At 40.6% G+C, this 25841-nt stretch overlaps 1 protein-coding gene across 9 annotated transcripts in view; it reads left to right on the forward strand.

The window, feature by feature from the left end:
• TNRC6C (trinucleotide repeat containing adaptor 6C) overlaps positions 1–25841 on the forward strand; it is an 85474-nt gene that overhangs the window by 41528 nt on the left and 18105 nt on the right. For 5 of the 9 annotated variants that reach the window (XM_045569553.1, XM_045569554.1, XM_045569549.1 and 2 more), the window contains 8 exons: positions 6860–7075; positions 8798–8964; positions 12990–13070; positions 14818–14875; positions 16881–17023; positions 19122–19295; positions 21621–21767; positions 24029–24148. In XM_045569553.1, coding sequence (XP_045425509.1) covers positions 6860–7075; positions 8798–8964; positions 12990–13070; positions 14818–14875; positions 16881–17023; positions 19122–19295; positions 21621–21767; positions 24029–24148 — 1106 coding nt within the window. The remainder of the gene's footprint in view (positions 1–6859; positions 7076–8797; positions 8965–12989; positions 13071–14817; positions 14876–16880; positions 17024–19121; positions 19296–21620; positions 21768–24028; positions 24149–25841) is intronic. The other 4 variants (XM_045569555.1, XM_045569556.1, XM_045569551.1 and 1 more) reach the window with 1 other exon arrangement.

Here is a 25841-nt window from a genome sequence, read left to right on the forward strand (position 1 = left end):
AAAATTTATAGTTTTTAACAAATTACACATATTATCACCAAATGTAAAAGAAGAAAAATATGCTATGAGTACTGCATGTTAGCACAGCACCTGTTTATGTATTCCTTTTCTCCCTTCTAGCTCTTAGGCTCCATGCATGTGTGTAATCTTTGTAATTGTAGCAATATTATAGAGGCAGTTGTGAATTTAGCTATATCAGTTAACAGAGACAAACAAAATGTTATACAAATTTTTTCCATGTAGAAGTAAGTCCATATGCTGAAACTATGTCAAGTTTGGTATATTGCTCAACTATGGGTTTACTTAGTAATTTTTTTCATTTATAATATTAATCTATTTTTCTATCACTGACAACAAAGTAGCTACATTGAGTATTATTGCTGCTTTACATTGAACCAAGCTTTCTTTTGCAGTGAGAGCACAGTTCATTGCTCTTGGGAATTACAAGTAATCAAAGCCTTATATTTTCCAAACTTGTTAGACCAAGCTCTTGTTTGAGCCTATGGAAGTAACAGCCTCGGTTCCATACCACTTCCGTTCATAGTGATGACAAGGTGCATGTGTGGCACCGTCCCTGGTGGCAGCCCACTGCCCAACTGTGGTGGTTGGACAGTCGGGGTGGGGGGGGTGGCAGTAGTCGCAGCCCCCGCCAGGCTGTGTATCAACCAGTGGTTTGAGCGCCTGCCAGGCTGCCATAACTCATCTGGGATTCCCCACTGCAAAGTCCTTCCGCTTGTGACTGCCTGATAAAGTTTCTGCTGTTTATAAAGTTGGTGTTTTCTGGGTATTCTGCAATTTTGCTATTGACCTATGCTGATTTTACATAATTTCCACTTAGAGTTTGGGTTTTAAGTTGTTTTTAAACTGTTGACCGTTACAATTTAAGCGTATTGATCTCTCCTTTCTTACAAAATATGGTTTCTCAGTTACATATTTTTTGTGTCCAGTCTTATAGAAGTGAATGCTACGGGACAGTCATTTTTGTCCCATTCCTGTTATGTTGATATTAATTAGTTTTCTGTGAGCCTGAGGAAAACAGTTATTATTTTAAGAAGTGTGGTATAGCTTCCTAAACTGGATTGTTTGGACCTGGTTCAAACCCATTCTGGAGATAGGACAACAGTAGTGTAATCCAGAGAAATATCCGTGTGCCTGTCTTTTCATTTGAGATTATAGGCCTGAGAAGGACTCAGGAGGCTTTACTTGGCACAGGATGTCCCGTTGCCTACACCTCCTGCTCATAGCGTTGCCCCAGTCTGATACATGAGCTAGACTTGCAGAAGCTGCTAACTCTGCTCTGCTGTATGTCAGAAACTATTAAGTCATTGTAGAACCAGTCTGTTATTTTGTCAACTAGTGGGGATGTACCAGAAAGTGCCAACATAGCACTTACTTGTGTTTCTAAGGGAATGAAAGCAGACCTAAAAATACTTGGCAGCCTGATCACGTGGTACACTTGGAAATAGATGTTCTGGGGCACTTCAAAACAAATTCCAGACACACAGGAGAACACTGAATACTAATTAATAAAACTGTGTAGGGAATAACAGATCCTCACAGTTGGCTCTGAATCTAAGAATGAGATTGAGGGAGAATTTCCAGAGATTCTTTCTTTCATTCCTAAACTCAGTCAGGTTTCACCAAAACATGTAGATAATTGAAAGAAATTGGTGTAGGGGAGAGAAATTGCCGTAAAATTAATTGAGAGTCAAATATGAAGGTCATTATAGACTTGATCAAAGCTAAACCACAACATAATGGGGTTATGGAATCTCACCTGTCTTCCAACAGTGGATGGAAGTAAAATATCTGTACCATGTGCTGATCAGAAAAGCAGAAGAAAGTACACTGCTAATGTTGCTCTTATTCTGTAATACTTTTGTGTCCACTTTACTGCCAGTTCTCAGCTCCTCTGAAATGTCTCTCGTTAGCCCACAGCAGACTTTTCAGCTGTGCTGGTGGTGACCCCTGTAGTTGGCTTATGCAAGTTGGCAAAGGCTTTAGCCAGAGGCAAACCTCACTTTGCATGTGGGTACTTAATCTACTGATATTTGCTTTAAAACTTAGTTTTCTAGCACAAGTATGATAAAATTACAATATTGTCAAATATTATAAAAGCAGAGATTATGTGAGTTAATCATGGAGGAGGCATATCTCACATTTGCTACAATAAAACCTGGAAAATAGATTCAGAAAGCCTCTACCTAGGGAGATGAGACGTATAGTGTTTCTCTGAGTCTCACCAACTCCAGAAGCTGGAGAACGTTGTGCTCCTGAAGACTCCCTTTACTACAAAATCTCTTTATCAGTCTTTGCTATAAAAATGATACCAAAAGTAGTCACCTACAGATGGAGTGAATCAGCAAGATGCTGTTACAGGTGAACTTTTCACACCATCACTTCAGAAATAGATACCATTGACCTCTCCAGCCAGAAGTAATTCTATTTTAAGCACTATGCAATAATTATTAAAAGAAGAATGATCCGAGTGATCTGTGCTTTTTGTGGATATGGAATTTTTCTTGGGTTTGGGTTGCACTGGGTTCCTTTTGCTTTCCTTTGTGTTAAGGGGCTGGAGTTGAATAAGGACCAGGGACTCAGGAGCTGGCTACAGAAGTAGGAGGAAATGCTTCTCAATGCAAGTCCTTTGTAGAAAACATGTGAACCCCACACAGGGTTTAGCTTTAGGTACCTTCAATTCAAAATAAATAAATGACTAAGACAGTTGAAAATATAGTGTGGCCCCCCAGATACCAATGGGAAAGATATAGCACTTTTAAAATCTGTATTAATATAGTGAAATAAAAACTCAAGATGTTTTTTCCTTTTCTAACACCTGCTCTATGTGATGACCCACTAAGGCAGACAAAGAGCTCTTCTAAGAGAAGTTGCCGTGCACCTCGAAGCCCATAGTCAGCTTCTCAAAAGGACCCTTATCTCAAACCCTCAAATAGAGTCCCCTGAATTAGGAACAGAAGTGATCAGATACCCACCATACAAGGCATTTGGAAAAGTAGGATACTTTGCCGTCTGACTCTATTCTTCTATATAAAGAACACACTCTTCTATATAAAGTTTCACTATGTAAATACCCACCTTGATTTCTGGTATGAAAGATTTATTGTTGCTGCAGCTACCAATTCTGCTGTGTCCTCCATAAGCCAGTAGCCAACCAAACATTATATTAATAATAAATTTACATTAAGTTTAAAGGCTATCAATACGAGTAAAATTCATCCCATTAATATTTAAGTCAGTCCCTAAAAAGGGCAAGCACGTAGTCAGCACTCAATAAATGCCTCATCGATTGAATTTTTAGTCCTTTATTATTTTGTTACTTAATTATAGTTGGCCACTTTTTTTTTTTTTTTTTTGAGACCAAGTCTCACTCTGTTGCCTGGGTTAGAGGTGCCATGGTGTCATCCTAGCTCACAGCAGCCTCAAACTCTTGGGCTCAAGCAATCCTATTGCCTCAGCTTCTCGAGTAGCTGGGACTACAGGCATGCGCCACGATGCCCAGCTAATTTTTTCTATATATTTTTAGTTGTCTGGCTAATTTCTTTCTATTTTTTAGTAGAGACAGGGTCTCACTCTTGCTCAGGCTGGTCTCAAACTCCTGACCTTGAGCGATCCTCCCGCCTCGGCCTCCCAGAGTGCTAGGATTACAGATGTGAGCCACCATGCCCAGCCATGGGCCACTTTTTTAACTAAACCTTTCTTCCCAAAAAAGACTGCCTGTCTGTCACACTTAATAAAACTATGTAAGTAGCCATGCACCATGGCCTGTACGCCCAGCAACTCAGGTGGCTGAGGTAGGAGGCTTGTTTAAGGCCAGGAGTTCAAGACCAATTTGGGAGACAGAATGAGACCCCATCTCTTATATATAAATGTATATACATATATTATTTTTATTTATATTTATGTGTGTATGTGTAGCATCCGTGGAACAAGCTAGAATTGATTTCTTCTTTCACAGAAGAAAGAATACCATCTACTGACTTAACTGTAGGGCTTAAGATGGAAATCATTAAGGGCGGGAAAGATTCTTTCCCTTGGTTCTATTTCTTGGCCTTTTATCTGTTTTGCATTTGTTTTTATACCAGTCTTCTGGGTCCACACCACTTAGACACTTTGTTTTCTCTGTTCTGATAGAAAGATGAAGAATTGAACGAAGGCTACATATCCTGGTGGCATTTGATTATTATTATTAATATTATTATTTTATTATTCCCAACTCTGTATTGGTTCAGTTGAAGAAACTGAAGGGAAGTAAGGATTCCAGAACCTCACAGTACAGAAATATTTTGCCAAAAGTGGTAGTATGTGAAGGACCATTTTTTAAATTTTAATATCAATGACTTAAATGTAAGAGAGAAATTTGTCCTGCCTCATGAAGCCCAACTTTAAAAGAATCCCTATAAATTATTAAGAAAGGATGGCAGGTTCACTCTAGCAGTAAACAATGAGCAATGGAAATTATACTTATTTTAATACTATGTATTTAAAATTATTTTCTATCTACTGAAAATACCTCCTTTGTATCAAAATTATCTAGTGTGTCTGAGATTTTAGCATCTTTTCTAGAGCCTTTAGAGTGTGAGAGGGTGCACGCATCCAGGTTTGGCATTGTAGGTAAAAAGGTAGTCTTGCCAGCGGTCAACTTGAAATATTGTTCTTTGGAATTTTGAGTAAACAGTGTTTTTGCATTTATTTCTAAAATTTTGAAGCATGCTTGCTACTCTGTAGACATTTCTACTTTTAAAAGGAATTAAAAACTTTTAAAAATCAATTAACTACACTTCGAATAGTTTTAATATTTATTCTTAGTTTTGACTTGATTAAATAATGTATAGAGCATATTGCTTTTCAAAGGGATGGAAGTGTAGCAATGACAAACAAATTCTAGGTGTTCATTATTTAATTACCTACCATAAATCAGTATTTTTATAGCTAATTGGTCGTTAGCAACACCAAAGTTATTTTAGCTTCCTAAAACATCCATAATTTTTATCGGCTATGTTAATTTTCTGATTTAATTTTGTCCCTTCAATTTGTAAAATTACTTTTCCCAATATACATTGTTGTTTTCTGTGTAATTAAAGATAATATTATAGTTAACAATTGCCAGTGATAACCAATTAGGGCTAATCCCCTGTTATTGGTTACAATTTGCATAATATGTTGCTCAGCATAGAGTTTGTAATTTAAAATAATTCATAGGTTGCATGTCCTTTTGTCATTAATGTTATTGTATTTTATTAGAATAAAGAGTATGAAGGGAACTGTTTCTATGCTATTTTTAGTCAGAAAATTAATAGATTTTATAATTGTTTTTGTAAAACCCATGTGTTGAGACCAAATAATTAAAAATTTGCAGTAAACTGTATTTTATGCCATAAGCTTTCTCTTGCACACGAAGTTACATGCTTTCTATTCTTTGGTTACTCCCTAAAATGTTCACAATTGTATATCTGATAAAATGTATCTATGTACAGATTACAACTGACACAAGCTATCAATCTAATTATCGACTGCTATAAGTGTAAAGTGAACTTATAGCAGAAGCAAAATTTTCAGAATTTGAGTTGGTTTAGAAAAATAAATTTATATATGTAATATGAAATTTTTTCGTACTGGAATGTAAAACACTTGGAAAGATTCTTATTGCCTAGTCTTACACCACTTTGCCTGTAGATAATTCAGTTGACCCTGGAACAACATGGGGGGTTTTGGGTGCTGACTCCCTACACAGTTGAAAATCTGACTACAACTTTTGACTCATCCCAAATTTAACTACTTACTGATAACATAAAGAGTCGATCAACACATATTTTGTATGTTATAGGTATTATATACTATATTCTTACAATAAAGTAAGCTAGAGAAAAGAAAATGGTATTAAGAGAATCATAAGGAATAGAAAATATATGTACTAATCATTAAGTGGAAGTGGATCATCATAAAGGTCTTCATCCTCATCATCTTGATGTTGAGAAGGCTGAGGAGGAGAAGAAGAGTTAGTCTTGCTTTCTCAGGGGTGACTGAGGTGGAAGAAAATCGGTGTATAAGTGGAGTTCACACCTGTGTTCGAGGGTCACCTGTAATGCCACACCTTCCACATTCATTGTGAATCCTTATTTATTTTCTGTCAGGGATCGGTCCCTGAGGATGCTATCGCAACAGGACTAGGCAAAGGAATGAAGAATTCCTGAAAACCCTTGCAGTCGGCATGCCCATCGGAACTACCCTGATCCCTAATTCCTTAACACTGTTGTCTTCTAAGACAAATGCCTCAGACAGACGCTCATGGTGGTACCATGGGAACTGTCTGCATTCTGTAGTTATTACTTTACCTTTGTGTGTTTACTGCCATCTTTTCGTTGCTTTGCCCAGATGAATTGAACTGTGTCTGTCATGGTCAAAAGATAAAGCAAGAATAATTTTTCAGTATATATTTGCAACTTGTAAACTTCTCTTAGCATAATGTAACATAAAATTTCTTTTAGGTCATTGCATATAATACCAGAATTAAGCAAGCTACTTCTCAAACATAGTTTTAAGCTATTCTTTTAAATCCTATTATGTTGCAAAAACTGAATTGAGTAGTCTTTAATATTTAATGGACTTTTTAAATTTTAAGTGGGTAGAGGTCAAGAGTGAGAAAATTGCAACTTTAAAAAGGTAAACAAATCTGATTAGATTTAATGCATTTGTATCCTTTTAACTTTCTACTAAAGGCTATTCTAAGGATAGATTACCTTAAAACTATTACTATTTTGAAATTGAAAATTGAATTGCATTTTTACTTTCTCTCTGTTTCACTTTTATTGTTTTCTCTACCCCTTGGTACGCTTTTCAGTTTCATCAGGCTGGGGTGAAATGCCTAATGTTCACTCAAAGGCTGAAAACTCTTGGGGAGAACCATCCTCCCCTTCCACCCTAGTTGACAATGGCACAGCAGCGTGGGGGAAGCCACCCAGCAGTGGTAGCGGATGGGGAGATCGCCCTGCAGAACCCGCTGTGGCATTCGGAAGGGCTGGTGCACCCGCTGCTGCTCCGGCCCTGTGCAAACCAGGTAAGCTGCCATCCCGCTTGCCCTGATCTGGTGATTTAGAGTTGGCTCTCAGAGTGTTTTATTTAGAGGAATACTTTTCATTGAATTTTTAAAACTAAATTTTTAGGATACTTTCTCATAAATTTATACTTTAAAATAGCTTTAAACCAAGACTGTAAAGAAATATTTGTCATGTCTGATGCATGAACACAAAGGAGCTTTTAACAGAAGTCATGCCCTCCGTTTTATAGTAATACGAATAAATACAAGTATCAAAGCAACCTAGCATATATGTTTGATGCTACTAGTAACATCCATACTTCAGCAGTATCTTTGTACCTGCCACATTTAAGCAATTTAAATTTGCTGTTTCACTGAGCAAGATGGATAAACCATGTCATTTTTTTCTTCTGGAGATTAGTTTTTGAAAACATATGTTACTTAGCAGTCTGACACTACTTGTCTGCTTTTGTCTTGTCAACAGAATTCCACTTTGGGTACTCTGTGTTTATGCTTATACAACTTGAAAAAAAAAAATTGTTCATTTTCCTCCCATTTTCTTAAAATGTAACAAATATACAGATAATATACATTCTTACAAATGTCCAGATTATTTTTACCAACTGGAATTCTTGTTATTATATGAGTGTTTTGCAATGTGATATTTATAATATTAATGAGGTATAACGTTGCGGATTTAAGTCTGATATTAACATTAATTGTTCACGTGGCTGCAGAAGCTTCGTATTTTCTTGGGCATCCTTAGATGTCCTAGATCTTAAAATGCAACTGTAATGGTTTTGTGTTTTGTTATTTTGCTAATACTGGATAATACGTTCCATATGTCCACCATTCTACTGGAAGTGGTTATTGCACTCATATTACTTTTTGTTACAAATGCAAAGAATAAGGGAATTTCTGAGTATTTAGATTCACATGCCATTTTGAGACTGTATTCTGTTTTTAGAATCTGTCCTGGAGGCCCAGTTATATGCCTGTCCTATATGTTTGTAAGCATCCTACCCTCATCATCTGAAAGACCCCAGCTAACTCTTCTATCACCTAGTCTTTGGTCTTCTTCACATTCTTCCAAGGAGTGAAAACTTGGGGTAATTTTGACACCAAAAATCACTTTGTACCTTAAGAAAGGAGAAAAAAATAACATCTTGAGATGGAAACTCAGTAGTCACTTCATAGTTCCATCTGCCTCTGCCCTGCTAGTTTGTGTTTCCCGGGAGCCTGTTAGAAATGCAGGCTGTGGGGCCCGAGCTTGGACCTGCTGCATTCTGCATGGTGCCCAGTTGACTCTCGCAGATGGCCGGTTTGACAAGCACTGGTCTGTGTGACATAGTACTCACAGGTTTGGATCAAGCAGTGTTAAGAACCGCCCAGAAGACAATGACATTTTTTAGGAATCTACATTTTAGTAGCCTTTCATACCATGTAGAGATTGTCACCTTCTCCTGTAGCCCCTAGGATTTATTTTTAGTGTGATGGTTAGTACATTAAGTTTGGAACAGTGCAGACTACAAATAGCTGCAGTCTGAAGGAAAGCATATATATACAGGTACATACATATCTAGCAGGAGAAATTCAATTCTTAAATCTGGGGAAAATGAATTAGTAAAAAGGTAGATTGCAATATACCTTTTGTCCCACCTCCCCTAAATTATATGTTGTAGTGAAGCATTGTCTACTCAAGGGGTGAAGGATTTGATAAGTTCATGTTGGCTCTCCTTCTAGCTTCAAAATCTATGCAAGAAGGCTGGGGCAGTGGTGGGGATGACATGAATCTCGGTCCCAGCCAGTGGGAGGATGAAGAAGGGGACATGTGGAATAATGCTGCTTCCCAAGAAAGTACCTCTTCCTGCAGCTCCTGGGGGAATGCTCCCAAAAAAGGACTTCAGAAGGTATGAGCAACATTCTTAAAGAAATTAAACCCTGAAAATCAGTGGTACCTAAAACACATCCAGTTTAAAGGTGATATTTCCAATAAATGGTGAAAAGATAGTCCTTACATTCTCAAAATAGTCTCAGGACCCTTGGAGGTCTGGAGACCCTTTTGGGGGGTAAGCGAGGTCAAAACTGTTATCATTACAGCACGAAGACTTTGTCTTTTTCATGTAAGTTCTCGCTTCACTATAGGGTGAAGCTGTCCAAAGATGTGGACGTCACAGCAGAGAGTGTGCAGAAACAGACAGGGGGACCCAGCCATTTCTATTAAGCCAGACATTATAGAGATTTGTGAAAGAGCAAAACAATGCCACTCTTCTCATGAAAAATTTTTGTTTTAGGAAATATAAATATTTTTCATTAAAAATGTTATTTAACTTAACATCTAATGAGTTTGTTATTTTTATTATTTATTTATTTTTAGAGACAGAGTCACTCATTTTGTCGCCCAGGCCGGAGTGCAGTGGTGCCATCATAGCTCACTGCAGCCTTGAATCCTGGGCTTGAGGGATCCTCCTGCTTCAGCCTCCAGAGTATCTGGGACTACAGGTGTGCCCTACCGCAACTGGCTAATTTTTTTTTTAATTTTTTGTGAACATGGGGTCTTACTGTGTTGCCCTGGATATCTTGAATTCCTGGCCTCAAGCAGTCTTCCCACTTCAGCCTTCTAAAGAGCTGGGATTACAGGCCTGAGCCATTAAACCCAGGTGTTATTGTTATTTTACTATTATTATTAGTTTCATTTCTTTTCTCTCTTTTTTTAATTTCTAGTACAGTAAATATCAACAGATACAACTCATGTAAACAAAAGTTCTTTGGGAGTGTGATAAGGTCCTGAGACCAAAATATTTGAGAACTGCTGACACAGACAATTAAGTACCTGAAACAAATAGGCATCCATCTGGAAAACATTGGGATACGAAACTCAGATATACACAAAATATATTTCAAGTAGATCACAAACTTAAATATGAAAATAAAAATATAAAGATGTGAAAGAATTTTAAAAACAATCTTGCAGTTGGAGAGGCCTTTCTATGACCAAAATCTGAAAGCCGTAAAATGAAATATTTTTTATTTCAATGAACATAAAAACTGTACCATAATCAAAGACAAATAGCAAACTAGAAAGACATATTTATAACTTACAAAGAGGCTAATCTCCCTGATTCATAAAGAAAAGTCTTAGAAACTAATTTAAAAAAAAAAAATCAGCCAGTAACCCAATAGAAAAATGAGAATAGAAAAATGAGCAAAGAACTTGAATAGCAGATGATCTGTAGAAAAGCTCTTCCCCAGTGCAGCCTGAGGTGATCTGTGAAAATGATTTGCTATTCTCTTGACCTAGAAAATCCCACAAAAATCATGCAAATCAAGAAGTTCAAATCGTCATGTTCACTTTAAGAACACCTGGGAAACTGCCCAGGCCTTCAAGGGTGTGCACATGTGAAAAGCCACCAACTCTCTGAAAGATGTCACTTTACAGAAACAATGTGTACTATCCTGACATTACAGTGGTAGAGTTGGTGGTAGGTGTGCCCAGGCCAAACAGTGGGGTGGGCCCAAAAATAATGCTAAATTTTTACTGCACGTGCTTAGAAACGCAGAGAGTGATGCTGAGTTTAGATGTAGATTTTCTGGTCATTGAGCACATCCAGGTGAACAAAGCAGCCAAGATGCTGCACTGAATTTATGGGGCTGGTGGTTCGATTAACCCATCCCTGAGCTCCCCCTGCCACATGGAGGTGATCCTTATTGAAAAGGAGCAAACTGTTCCCAAACCAGAAGAGGGAGTTGCGCAGAAGAAAAAGATATCCTAGAAGAAGCTAAAGAAACAAAAACTTATGGTACAGGAGTAGATTTAGCATAAAATAAATGCAAATAAGAGTAAAGAAAAAAGAAAAGCAGTACAATTAAGATCTTAAACATATAAAAAGGTATTCAGCCTGACTTACAGAAAGATAACTCAGTGTAACACAGTGCTGAAGGTGCCATTTTCATCTCTCAGACCAGCAGAAATTCAGTGCACACTCTGCAGAGCTGTGGGAAAACCAGTACTCACGTATTGCTAGTAGGAATGCAGGTTAGCATAACCCACATGGAAGGCTGCTTGGTATTATCTGTCAAAATTACAAATGTGTCAACACTTCGACACTGTACTTCCACTTGTCAATAGCTAAAGCCAGTGGCATTTGTACGGTTTCCTATTGCACCATTTTTATAGTAAAAAAAAAATGAAAATAACTTAAATGTACATTGATTGGGTAGCCAGTTAAATTATGCCACATCCATATTATGGAAAGCTAAACATTTTTTAGAGAAAATTCTATGTATATACTGATATGAAAAGATCACTAAAATACAGTGTTAAATGAAAAGCAATGTGCAGAAAAATGTGTATAGCACACACCCAGTTTGGTGGCAGGGGGAAGGGTGTGTGTGTGTGTGTGTGTGTGTGTGTGTGTGTGTGTGTGTGTACATGCACACATGTACATCACAGCTTCTATAGAATGCTTTAAATTCTCTGTAAGGGTAGATAAGAAACTGCTGGTCAGATGTGGTGGCTCTCACCTATAATCCTAGCCCTTTGGGAGACTAGAGGCAGGAGGATGGCTTGCAGCCAGAAGTTTAAGACCAGCCTGAGCAAAAGTGACACCCTGTCTCTACAAAAACTAGAAAAAAAGAATAAGCTGGGTATGGTGGCGCATGCCTGTAGTCCCGGGAGGCTGAGGCAGGAGGATCGCTTGAACCCAGGAGCTTGAGGTTGCAGTGAGCTGTGATGATGCCTCTGCACTCTAGCCCGGGCAACAGAGTGAGACTCTGTCTCCAAAAGAAAAAAAACTGCTAAGAGTTTCCTCTTAGAGAGAACAGGAACTAAGCAGATGGGGTGGCATGGGAAGGAGGGTCTTGTTATACCTTTTTTATACTTTTGAATCATGTGGATATACTACTGTTAAAAAAATTTAGGTTAAAAAAAGCATTCAATTAGCAACAAGAGAACCCAGAAACTAAAATCAGTGCTCTGTATTCGTAAGGAGTAGAAGTGATTTACAAACATCAAAGAAAAGTCTTTTTATAGCTTGGCTGGCAAATAATCCAGTTAACGATGGGACCAAAAATGCCAAATTCGTAAATTATAATATTATATAATCTTAGCTAATCTGGCTCTAGCAGCATAGTAATGATTAAAATAACGTGCGGATAAGCTGCTTCCTTAAGGAAAGAAAGCCCGTTAGTTTACATAACTCCACGTGCTCCATTATATCGTTATGGCAGGCTCAATTTTGAAAAGCACTGTGAAGAATATTTTTAGAGGAAAATTTTTTTATATTGTGCTAATGCATCATTAGAGCCTTTGCAGTTGCAGACACGAAAGGCAGTTACTGAGCAGCCACTTCCGTCCTGCCCACCAGCCCTGTCCTCTTCCCCCTCTCTCTCTCATTGCAGGTTCCTACTTACTCCTTTTCTCTACCCTAAAGGCTGTAAGTAATGAATGGTTAATAAAATTAACAGGGCTTTTTTCCTTTCTTTTTGTTGCCTTTTCATTCATTGGAATGAACCCCCCTGCGTCCTAATCACTTTTTAGAATAAAGCTTATAAAAGGACAAAAACCATTAATTTTTAGAAAACTTCACATACAGCTATGTTCAAAGGAGTATGTCTTAGGATTATGTGATAATGGAAGTAGTCTGTATTTGTCCTGAACTAAATTAAATTTCTAGGAAAGAGAAATAATTATTCTGCTTTTTTTAAGTCCATAAATTACACACATACACCAACCTGCAAATGCACCCTGATGCTTTCTATAGCATTAGCCACAAAATACTCTCAGGGACTTTCTGGAGTATAGCACTATTCAACATTAATACAGAAAGATTCCATGACTTTTAAATCACCATGAATTTAGGCTATCTCCCATTTCTGGAAGAAATGCATTAAAACGTCACTCATGGACTCTCCCCTTGTTTGTGCTTTGTTCCAGGGCATGAAGACATCTGGCAAGCAGGACGAGGCCTGGATCATGAGCCGGCTGATCAAACAACTCACAGACATGGGCTTCCCGGTGACTGGCATCTTGTCTTACTGCTATCTGTCACAGGGCCTCTCGAATGCATAGCCCTGATTGTTTCCTCTCCGTGTTTGTCATGTGTGACAAGGCAGGAAGTCTATTTGGGAGATGAGATTATTGACATCGTCCGACTTCTAAATCCCCCTTTACCTGGGCAATTTGGGTTTGGGATCATTGCTTTGAACCACAGCAAAGATCCACATGATTTCTATCGAGAAAGGTTTAAGAGCCTTTTCCTATTAAAAGAGTAAAAACTGCTGTGTGATTTTTAATTTTCATTGGTTTATACAGTTTAATATTTTCTTTTAATTTACAATTAAAAGTGAACTGCATTAGTTCATGCATTAGATTGACAAAGATCCCAAGAGAAAACTTGTTATAAAGTACCAGAGCTCCATATCCAGAAAAAGTGTCTTAACCAAACCTATATATTTCCTGAGCTTCTGATCATGTGTAGGGAGAATTCAGATCGCAGTATATTCCCCTGAAAATGTACCACAGTCTGTTCTGTCCCTGAGATCAGAGGACAGGAGTTCAGATAGTGAGGGATGTCGCCCATATTGCCACATGTTCCCTTCAGATGTCTTCCTTCCAAATCCTTATTCAGATGAGTGTTTATCTTTCAACTACTGTGGGTGCCCCTGTAACGGGGAGCCCAGAAGGGCCTGCATGTTGAAGAGGAGCTCTGTCCTTCACGCTGGGTACAGGCCCTGTGTGCTGGGCAGGGCACTGCCTCGGCGGCCCAGCCTCTGCCTGTGTTGAGATGACAGGAGGGTGACAGAGGCCGCAGGGAGTCCTCATTTATACTGTCACACTTAGCACGGCACCCTAGTGGCTCCAGTCATCCACTGAGATTAGTCTGTTCCAATATAGGGATAACTGGCAAAGTGAATCTGTTTGTTTTTGTCCCTTGGTGAAAAGTTGTTGATGATAGAGCCTAGAGTTCATGAAGTAGAAAACGAAGCTCTGGCCATGTGCAGTGTAATCCCTGTAATCCCAGAACTCTTGGAGGCCAAGGCAGAATTGCTTGAGGCCAGGAGGCCAGGAGTTTGAGACCAGCCTAGGCAACATAGTGAGACCCTATCTCTACGAAAAATTTGAAAATTAGCCTGGCATGCTGGTGCATGCCTATAGTCCTAGCTACTCAGGAGGATCGCTTGAGCCCAACAGTTTGAGGGTGCAGCAAGCTATGATCATACAACTATACTCCAGCCTGAGTGACAGAGCAAGACTCTGCCTCTTAAAAAATAAATGAATGAATGAATGAATAAAAGCAAATAAATGAAGCTCTACACTCTGACAGTGACTTTAGCACAGTTGCTGGCACTAGAGAGAGGCAGAGAGGGATGTGACTTACTAGGACAGGAGCCTGTCCTGTCCTCACTGCATGCGTCAGTGTCTGTGGCCTGCTGTCTTGGCTTAGACTGCGTCTTTGCTGAATCAGTGCTGCTCAGTGTTGCACCAAAAACGATTATAGGAGGATTTATAAAATTTTACTGATCCTCTACATTTTGTTTCTGAAGTATTAAATACAAGTTGTTTACTCTAAAAACCAAGTCAGTATGTTTTCTTATTATAAGTATTTTTTATTTAAGACATTTATCTCTAACCTCAACAATGGAGAAAAGTATTTCCAGTTCAAAAACCTGGTAACCATTTCTCTAAATTAATAATGGTTAGCCTATCTACAGGCTTTTCCTCTTGTTAATGCTCATTAATGAAAACTCTGTTTCCTACACAGAGAGAGCCAGCTGAAGAGGCCTTGAAGAGCAACAACATGAACCTTGATCAGGCCATGAGTAAGTCCTATGACACACTTCAAGTACGCCTGTTTTTAAAGATACCCATTTGTGAAATTTTACTTTCCAGAAACATTTTCTTATAGTCGTGGGTTAATGGTTGAGTATGTACTGGGTAGACAGGACTAGGCCGCAGTGAGGGAGAAACCACTTGACTGCACTAATCACAGGGTGAGTCTCTTGGGACTAGTGGGCTTTGGAGACAAATGGCCAGTGCCATATTTGGAGCATGTTTGCTTTTTTCATTATTTTTTCCAGTACTTCAACAAATACATGGATTTTTTCCATCCATTTTGAAGGGAGGTAGCAGTAATACTCTTGGAGAGAGACACTGGGATCACACGCCAGACTTCATTTGGTACTAACTGAGCACATTCCTCATGCCTGGCCCCAGAGTGGGCTTGCCTAGGGGCCAACAGAAGCTTTGCCTTGCCGGGTGAGCACTGATTCTTGCTGAGAGATGAGATTCACTGTCAAGGAACAAGCAACCCCAGTTCCAGAGCTGCTTAAAAATGATAATTATGTTAAATATTTATACTTAAATACAGTCAATTCTTGTTATTCTTGGTAGTTATGTCCTATAAAGTCACTGCAAATGCTGAACTAACAAATACCAAACCAGTGCTCCTAGGGGATGTACAGGTTTCGGTTCCTGTGAGCCTCTGGCCACAACATTCCTATTAGTCGATCAATACGTAACTTTGTTTTATGTGTGTTTCTGTTTCAAGATACTTTATTATATATTTCTCAAAAATAACTGTATGCCATGTGTCTTTATAATAAAACATTACCCAAGAAGGGTTTAACGTTTTTCTGACCTGGATAATGTGACCATAAATTTCTTTGGCTTCTGGACTCATAACAGTGCCATCCACTGCATTTTTTTCCATCCGTCCAGCCTCTTTTACATAGTTTTATCACACACTACAGACGTGACTCCAGCACTTTCTGAACAGCATCATGTGCGGGTCAGTGAATTTCCTCTTCCTTTTTCTGGGTATACTGTATCATTGATTCATTAACATTGAACTCCCAGCCACAAGTGCTTTAAATCACGCCTGAAGGAAACTTACCCAGCACACATGTTTTCTCCATAAGGCACATCACAGCCTTCTTGGGCTTAGAAACACTAGACAGCACTTGAGCTCTACACTGGGGACCATCTTAAACGCTGAAATCACCAAAGAGGAGCAGAAAAGTATGAAAAAATGTGGCATTAAATGTATCACCGAAAAGATACTTCTTTACAATGTGAGATCAAAATAAGACCTGAGCTGGGAACAGGACTCAAATTTTTTTATAATCTACACATGTCCACAAATGACCACAAAAGTGCCACGATTATTGATTTTGGGGTTACAAATAAATTTTAGCAAAAAGGTGAATTTATAAGTACAGAATCCGTGAATAATGAAGATAGAGTGTATAATCACGGGTAAGTGCCAAAACGTATGGTGCAGACCGCAAAGGCAGGAAGAGTCACAGTGAGCTGGAAGAAGTGAATTCTAGCTTCTTAGAATTGTGAAATAATACAGAGTTAAAGATGGCTAAGCAAATACTAGTCACTAAGCCAAAAGAGCCACGAGGACAGAGACTGTGTTTTGCACAGTATGGTATCCCTCACATCTGGAAGAGTCCTTGCAATTACCCGGACTCAGTAAGTGGAAAGAGACAGCCTGCTGTTGCAGGCACAGTAGTCAGGGAAGGCCCTCTGGAAAAGGGGCAGTGATGGCCTGGCGACTGGAGTGGAGAGGGATGGAGGCCAGACAGGGCCAGATCACAGACATGTGGGAGCAGGAGAGGAAGTGCCGTGGATGAGCCAGCTGTCAGGGTTTGGCCATAGCAAAGCTGTGCTCTCTGTCCCTTGGCTCCCCTGTTTCCTAAGGGGTGGGGGGTGTTCACCCCTCCCTGAGGCTCTAGCTGGTGCCTATCTTGCGCTCAGCCCTTGTGACTAATGCGCACTGGCGTTCTGTTTTCAGCATTGCTTCTGTTTGTTGTGCTCCAGGCGCTCTGCTGGAAAAGAAGGTGGACGTGGACAAGCGCGGCCTGGGAGCGACAGACTACAATGGAATGGTCACCAAACCCCTCGGCTGCCGCCCACCGATCTCCAAAGAGTCTTCCATGGACCGCCCCACCTTTCTTGACAAGGTATCAATCTAAAAGGTTCTTCATTTGCTTTTTCAACAAGAGTATTTTTCATTTTAACTGTGTCCTTAATGTAAACTAGATTAAAAACTTGCTGGACTGTAATATTTAAGTGACTTTAATCCTTTTTTTTCTAATATATACAAATGTTTAACTCAGAAGAGGGAATGTTGTATTTCATATGATGTTACTAGGAATGAAAAAGGCTGAAATTGAAAACTAATTTTAAGTTTCATTGTGTGAACTTGGCTGGATGTCTGTTTCAATTTGTCCAATGGACAAGGGTCATCAGATTTCTATGTTACTCTCTCATCTTCAAAACACAGTTGTTAGGCTGGGTGTGGTGGCTCATGCCCATAATCCTAGCACTCTGGGAGGCTGAGGCAGGCAGATCATTTGAGCTCAGGAGTTCGAAACCAGCCTGAGCAAGAGTGAGACCCTGTCTCTACTAAAAAAATAGAAAGAAATTAGCTGGACAACTAAAAATATATATAAAAAATCAGCCAGGCATGGTGGCACATGCCTGTAGTCCCAGCTACTCGGGAGGCTGAGGCAGTAGGATTGCTTAAGCCCAGGAGTTTGAGGTTGCTGTGAGCTAGGCTGACGCCACAGCACTCTAGCCTGGGCAACAGAGTGAGACTCTGTCTCAAAAAAAAAAAAATAAAAAATAAAAAACACAGTTCTTCCATTTGGAAATGAGGTGTTACATGTTTAATCTCAGAAAAATGGATTCGAAGTGGTAGAGGCCAGGCATGGTGGTGCACACCTGTAGTCCCAGTGCTTTGGGAGGCCAAGGTGGGAGAACCGCTTGAGCCCAGGAGTTCTAGACCAGCTTGGGCAACATAGCAAGACCCCACTTCTAACAAAACAAAACAAAAACAATTGATTATGTGAAGTGAGAAGTATAAAAAATACAAATAAGAAGTAAAATAAAGAAGTGGTAGAGCTTGTGCACCTGTGTCTGGCTGGCCCTTGCTAATGGCCCCCTGCCTGACCACCGCAGGTATCTGCGGGAAGCTCCCTGGATGTCCACCCAGTCCAGTCACAGCACGGTGCTGAGTACTGTCATGTGTTAATGTCCCTGCTCCAGATGGGTGTGACTACAAAGAGGGGGAAAGTATCATTGTAAATTCAATCAAAATGTTGAACTTTGAAAATAAAATTGAAGCATGGACAAGTTAAAAAAGCAAAAAGAAGAACAGGCTCACAGGTCAGGAGTCTCGGTGTCACGAGGGCCCTTGCATTGGCTCCCAAACGGAGGCCTCCGCCACCACTGCACTCCAGGGCGCCGTGGCTGCGGATGGGCCCGGGGTGAGGCTCCCGCCCTCTCTTGTCCCTCCTCGGTGTGGGCAGGATTACAGGGTGTCCCGTGAAATTGGAATTTCAGATAAACAAGAAATAATTTTTGGAGTATACTTATATTAAAAATTGTTTGTTTGTCTGAAATTCCAGCGTAATGCAGCATCCTGTGTTTTTATTTGCTAAATCTGCCAGCCCTACGTGTGGGACCCTGGCCTATTTTCTTATATTTAAAATGTGGGCTAAATACCTCAGGCTGGTCTTGACATTAGATGAGATAAATTTGCAAAAGTTCTGGCACATACATAGTGTGACCCTCAATAAATGTAAAAAAAATTAATAAGATTCTATTATAACTTACCCTCTTATTAGGTTAAACCACATGAAACTGCTGTTTGTAGGTCAGAAACAGTTGAATTCCAGCAGAATTCAACCTAATGTATACCTAGAGCCTTGGTAATAACTTCTCAGAATATGTTTATTTGAAAATGGTTGTAAAGTGTTTCCAAATTAGACTTTTGTCAGTGTTTTTGTCCTTTTCTCCCTACTCCTATCCAAGGTAGGGCCAATAGTGTATGAGAATATTAGCCCGTAATGTATGTGTTTGTAAAATAATCTTTTAAATGAAAACAGCATCTTAATCCTATTTCTCTTTTTCTTTTTCCCTCTTCCTTTTGCCCATGTTCTCCATTCCCTTTTTATCCACACTTTTTTGATCTTTGAATTCTTTGTTCATCCATACCTTTTTCTATTTCCTTGGGAAACTGTTTGGTGCTTTGTCGCTGACGGACACTGCACACAGCTCACCCTCTCTCTCTCCAATCAGGATGGCGGCCTCGTGGAAGAGCCCACGACTTCACCGTTTTTGCCTTCCCCAAGCCTGAAGCTCCCCCTTTCAAACAGTGCACTCCCCAATCAGGCCCTGGGTGGGATTGCCTCAGGGCTGGGCATGCAAAACTTGAATTCTTCTAGACAGGTAAGGCTGTTGGCAGAGAGCAGAATGTGGTCTTTGTTTTACTTGCCTTTTAAAAAATGTGTTTGAGACATAAACTTTCTTATTTTTAGTTTATACCTCTATTTTAAAATATAACCAAACATGTAAAGGTAGTTGAAGTACTGTAAGGATGTCCCTCCCATCAAGTGATTTGGTGGAGTTGAGAGTTGAACAAGTTTAAAATTTAACCATGCGGTAGGAAATGTGTCTAAGTGATATTTATTTTTACTTTTAACTAAAATACATCCGAGTTCTCAGCACCCTTAGAACTACCTCACTGCTAGTTGAAATGATAATGTATTGCAGAGTGGTCTTCAGTGCCAGACCATCCAAAGATCGAGGTAGTGCTCGTCCTCTTTCTCCTGGCAATCAAAACATTAAATACACTTGTTTGTTTTTTAGACAGAATCTCACTCTGTTGCCCAGGCTGGAGTGCAGTGATATCATCATGGCTCACTGTAACCTCAAACTCCTGGGCTCAAGGGCTGCCTCCACCTCAGCCTCTCAAGCAGCTGGGACTACAGGCATATACCACCATGCCTGGGTGGGTTTTCTTGTTTTGGTTTGGGTTTTTTTTTTTTTTTTTTTTTTTTTTTTTTGGTAGAGATAGAGTCTCACCATGTTGCTCAGGCTTAAATACATTGATCTGCAAGAAAACATCACACTCCCCCTTTTTCCCAAAAATAGAGGTGACATCTCTTGCAAGGTGGTTTTCAGTCACACTGGCATTTTTTTCCCTGCCTTTAACATTCTTTAGGGAAAGGTGAAATCACCGTGTTAGCCGTTACTGAAGAAAGGAACTGATGGCTGAGCTCAGCGGCTCACACCTGTAATCCTAGCACTTTGGGAGGCTGAGGTAGGAGGATCCTTTGAGACCTGAGCAACATAGCAGAATCCTGTCTCTACAAAAAAATTGAAAAATCAGCCAGGCGTGTAGTCCCAGCTACTGGAGAGGCTGAGGCAAAAGAATTGCTTGAGGCCAGGAGTTTGAGGTTCCAGTGAGCTATGATGATGCCACTACACCCCAGCCAGGATGACAGAGCAGGACCCTGTCTCAAAAGGGAAAAAAAAGGCCCTGAGAGTTTTGTTTGCTGCTCTGGTGAAGTGATACACAGATGCACTTTTCCCATCTGTAGAACATCCCTTCTCACTGATTTTCTTAGGGATGAGGTTGACACACACATGCCTTTGAGACTTCTCTCTAAGTAGGCACTGTGATATTTGGGGCAGCAGAACAGCCCCGTGTTGCCTGTGTCCCAGTGTCATTGTCCACTCAGCAGCTCCAAGCTGGCAGGATCCCAGTGATCTGACATTGGTGGGAAATCTGCGTCTCGGTTGTTGTGCCAGCTGCAAGCCAGCAGCCCAGCAAGGCGTGGGCACAGGAGCCAGGTGGGCAGCAGGGCATCTTTGCCCAGTGCCGTGCAGGTAGCTCTTCCTGAGAGAAGTTATAGGTTGTCCTACTTCACCTGTTTGTTAGGTAACTCATTCCATAGAGTGGAAAAAGCATCTAAAGTATATTGATTGTATTTATCACAGAGTTAACTACCAAATTCAATTTTAAGGTTAGATGAAATAATAGCTATATTTCCTATTTGAAACTTTTGCTATCCTCTCAGGTTAGTAATCCCACACAGTATTAGTCTTTAACTCTTATCACAGATATCCTTTTGGAAATGCATATTATTCAAATAGCTATATTCATGTTGCTATTGTTTGAAACACTGTATTATAGTTTCTTTGAATGGGATAGCCTTGTTTGGGGACGCTTTAAAATTGGCACTCTCATGTGGCTTCTGTAATTTAAAAACATAGACAAGTCTCATGGGCTGCTTTTCCATCATCTGTTACCAATATAGACAACATTCATTAAAAATTGCCTTGGGGGGTCCTAGCATAGCAGCTCACACCTGTAATCTCAGCAGTTTGGAAGGCCTAGGCGGGAGGACTGCTTGAGACCAGCCTGGGCAACATAGCAAGACCGTGTCTCTACAAAAAATTTTAAAAATTAGCCGGATGTGGTGTTGCACACCTGTAGTCCTAACTACTTGGGAGGCTGAAGCAGGAAGATCACTTGAACCCAGGAGTTTGAGGCTGCTGTGAGTTGTGATTGTGCCTCTGCACTACAGTCTGGGTGACAGAGCAAGACCCTGTACCAAAAAAAAAATTCCCCTCAGTGTAATTTGACAATGGTAGGAAGCAAAAACAATTTTCCATTCATTTACAGGAAGACAAATCATTGCACCTCGCCCCCCAGCAGTGTTACTCTAGTGCCAGCCCTGGTAACAAGTCTGGTTCAATTTCCTGCAGATACCGAGTGGCAATCTGGGTGTGTTTGGCAATAGCGGAGCAGCGCAAGCCAGGACCATGCAACCGCCGCCGCAGCCACCAGTGCAGCCTCTTAACTCCTCCCAGCCCAGTCTCCGTGCTCAAGTGCCTCAGTTTCTATCCCCTCAGGTCAGACCCGTGTCCAAGCCCTGCTGAGCAAGTAAAGGCAGGTGCAGGTGTTGGGTGGGGTCTTTTGCCACATCAAATCGCTGTTTTAAAGTGAGAACCAAATTAACATACATCTAAGAGGAAGTCTTCCTGTTTTTAACCTATAAAGCAATTTTAGCTTATACAGTAGTAGTAGTAGTAAACTGATTCTCCTGCTCCAGGAGACATTTTCAGAGCTTGTTCCTTAGAGGGCCTCAAGCCACCCAAACAGGCCTCCTCCACCTGGTCAGAAGCATACGACCAAGAGAGCAAAAGCTGTTTGAAGTGCCTGCCACATTCTAGCATTCTTCTGGCAGAGAAACCTACTTTCTTCCCAAGAGACCTCTATTGCCGAGAAGATATTTGAGATTTCTATTTTCAACTGTTTCAAAAGAGAACATGCTAATCTATCAGTCTTATGTTATTTGTAAAGTTTAACTTAAGTTTCAGTTTAGTTTGTGGGAATATGGTGTCTTAGTCCATTCAGGCTGCTATAACAAAATATCTTAGACTGTGTAATTTAGAAACAGCATGAATTTATTGCCCACGGTTCTGGAGGCTGGGAAGTCCAAGACAAGGCACCAGAAGATTCAGTGTCTGAGGGCCTGCCTGTTCCTCTTAGGTGATGACTTTTATGCATCCTCACATGGGCGAACAAGCTCCCTCAGGCCTCTCTTATTAGGCACTAATCCCACTGATGGAGGCTGCTGATCACCTCCCAAAGGCCCTACCCTTCATACCACTACGTTGGGTTAGGTTTCAACGTGGCAGTCTGGGGAGGACACACTTCAGACCGCAACACAGGGGAAGAAGGCAGTGTTGGCATACAGAAATGAGCAGGACATATCAGGGCGTTCCTGGGGAGTAATTTTCACCCAAGAATTGTTTGAACTTGGGTTTCTGCACTCAGTTGAGGTGGCTGGAACCTGGTAAAATTATGGTTAACTGCATCAGTGAGGATACAGGGTAAGCCACTGTAACAGAGAGGCTTCAAAAAACAGTAGCTTAAACAAGGTGGATGTTCGTCTCTCACACACAGCGGTGCAGACAGCAACAGTTCAGGGCTGGGTGGCAGCTCTGCCCCAGCTGCTGCTCAACAACAGGGAGGGAGGGGGGAGAGGGTCGGGGCAGCACCTTTGTGCGGGTGGCCTAGAAGCCGTGCAGACCACTCCAGTCGAATCCCTCTGCCCACACCTAGTGCCAGGTGCATGGCACGGCCATACCCGATCTGAGAGGCAGTGGCAGAAGGAGCAGTTCGCAGTCTTCCCCTAACCAAGCAAACCAGCGTGTCCCCAATGTCAGTCATCTGTGTGCCATCTCACTATTTTTTCCATATCTCCGTATTACCTGTACTATTGCATAATTTTTTTCCCTAAGTTGACTTGCCTTTTTAATTTAAATTTATTTTTAAAGGAAACTTTATATATTTTCCATAAATAGAAAAATCAACATTTTTGTAGTACATGTTGGACAACTATTAAAGCAAAAAATGCTCGACCATGTTCTACCTAAAATCTTCTTGCAGTCCTGCCCTGTGAAGGTGCGTATCACACTGAGGGAAACACTGCAGTAGCCAGTGCCAGGCCCTGACTGATTCGAAGCAGTGAATTCAGTTGAAGAGATGCCCTGAGTGGAAGGCAGTCTACAGTGAGGGTCAGGTCTGGCAGAGAGCCGCTGGAAGGCTGGGGGAGTCGTGCCTCCCAGGGACATTGTCTGCCCCCACAGCAGGGCATTGACAAGTTCCTGAGCACATACCCTTGAGAAGGGCTCACTAGAACCCTTGTGGGGTGGCAGCTACTGCAGGGCCTGGTCCGAGTGGCCTGTGAGAAGCACGCACCTGCTTGAGGACTCCTTCCCTGGGACCACCTTCATCATCTTCAGACCTTAAAGCACTTCAGGCCATGGAAGGAGCTCCGAGTATTTTCATCTTGGCAGAATATGAAATCAACTGCTCACAGGAATGACCCAGAACCCTAGAAAGTTGATTTATAACTAGAATATTTGGAAGAAGAAATCTCTTTGAAGACCAGCCTACTTGCTTCCCTTCCTTCCTTCTTTCCTTCTTTCCTTCTTTTCTTCCTTTCTTACTAATGTTAAAATGTCCATAAATTTTTTAATGGCCTTCGACATTCACCATGAGACAAATATAATTGTTAATCAATTTTGAATCTTGAAAAACTACACAGACAAGTAAATATTTTAATAGAGATACAGTGGCTAACAGTATATTTTATGTTAAACAGGTTCAAGCACAGCTTTTGCAGTTTGCAGCAAAAAACATTGGTCTCAACCCTGCACTATTAACCTCGCCAATTAATCCTCAGCATATGACGATGTTGAACCAGCTCTATCAGCTGCAGCTGGTGAGTGGACAGACCCATCCAAGTTACAGAGCAAAGGATGAGACGTTCTCTCTTGACATTCTTGTAGATATGCCAGCACAGACGTAGTGCTGGTGAAACTGTTAGCTATAATGCTTTTTCATGTCGGGGTATGTCATGGAGACGTTCATGAAGTTTTTAAACTGTTCATGAACTTTTTCACATATGAGTGTTTTTTTACTAATGTTGTAAAATTTTTGGCCTCTTTATGTTTAGAAAGTTTACCACATCCTATAATTATGTGTGTCTTTTTTTTTTTTTTTAATAGAAGTAGAATCTCACTCTGTTCCCCAGTCTGGTCTCAAACTCCTGGGCTTAAGTAATCCTCCCACCTCAGCCCCCTGAGTGCAGCAGACATGCCTTTCATCTGTGCTCTCAGCCAGAGTGTCTCCTCTGCACCACAGAACACAAAAATCATTTGAGTGACTGTTTTCTCAATTCTTCCGAGGATGGTGTCCACAAATACCATTCTAGAAGCACGGGAGAGAAATTACTTCCTTACATATAGTAGATGCCTTAGCGCATTAGAACTTGATTCTCTTATAGAACTCCAGTTGAGAATGGCTAATGTGACCTAATAATGCTGGAAAGTTTTAAAACTTAATATATCTTGAATTTTTTTATTTTCAAACAGTCTTACTGGCTTTACCGTAAAACGCCATGTGTTTATATCCCTAGATGCGTACTGAATTTATATATACTAAATGACCAAGTGTATTATTTCATTTTTTAATGTGTGGGCACCTGATTTATTTAGAATGACCAGGAATCATGAAGGAAGCAAAAAAAGTTGGGGGGGAGCCTCCAGCAGACAGGGCCATTGCTGCGAAACCTTTGTTTATAGGAGAATCCTCCCCGTTTACTGTTTTTTAGACACAGGCCAAGTTTCAGGTCTGGTTTTTTGGAAGCAGCAGGGGAGAATGGGAAGATGGAAGGAAGGAAGTGTCCTGGAGACACATGTTGTGTGTCCTCACCTCAATAGAGGACAGAGAGCTCTAGATGTGAGGTCAGGACCGTGGCTTGACCCTCGAAGCTGTTTCTTTACCCATCAAAAGAGAAGTGTGTACCCCACTGTGGTGGTGTGGCCTCACTGTGGCCGGGTGGTGGGCCTGTGTCGCCAGGCAGCAGCTGGAGACTGCTGACCTCAGAGAAGGGAAGGAGACAGCTCTGAAAATAGGCACACATTAGCGTAGAACCGTTCCTGTAGAGGAACGCCACTCTCTGCCCCTCGATGACGCTGCGGGCGTTGTGTTCTGGCCTGACGCAGAGCCGAGTGCTGGACCGGTGTGCTGGGCTCTCAGTCACGCAGCAAGTTTTTATTGCCCTGTGGTGTGAAAGCCATCAAGAAAATCTTGATTCTCTTCTGTTGACTAGTGGATTAAAAAAAGGAAAAAAAGAAAATCTTGAATTTCATGTTTAGTGTCTTCTGTTTTTAAAACAATGGTTAGTGTTCTTAAATTTTTTTCCAGAAAAATTGGAAAAATAAAGTTTCAGTGCTTCCTAAGATTAAGTTTTAGGGCCTGTCAGGATTCACTGAAATATTTTATTCCTCCGTAAATTATAGATTAATGAGATAGTTCTAATAGTACAATCTCTACTTTTAATTATATTCTATTTTAATAAGTCTTTTTGCCAAGAATATCACCAAAAATCCTTGTAAGAAAAAATTTATGAT

The sequence above is a fragment of the Lemur catta genome, chromosome 15, assembly GCF_020740605.2.
Source record: "Lemur catta isolate mLemCat1 chromosome 15, mLemCat1.pri, whole genome shotgun sequence".
Taxonomy (NCBI): domain Eukaryota; kingdom Metazoa; phylum Chordata; class Mammalia; order Primates; family Lemuridae; genus Lemur; species Lemur catta.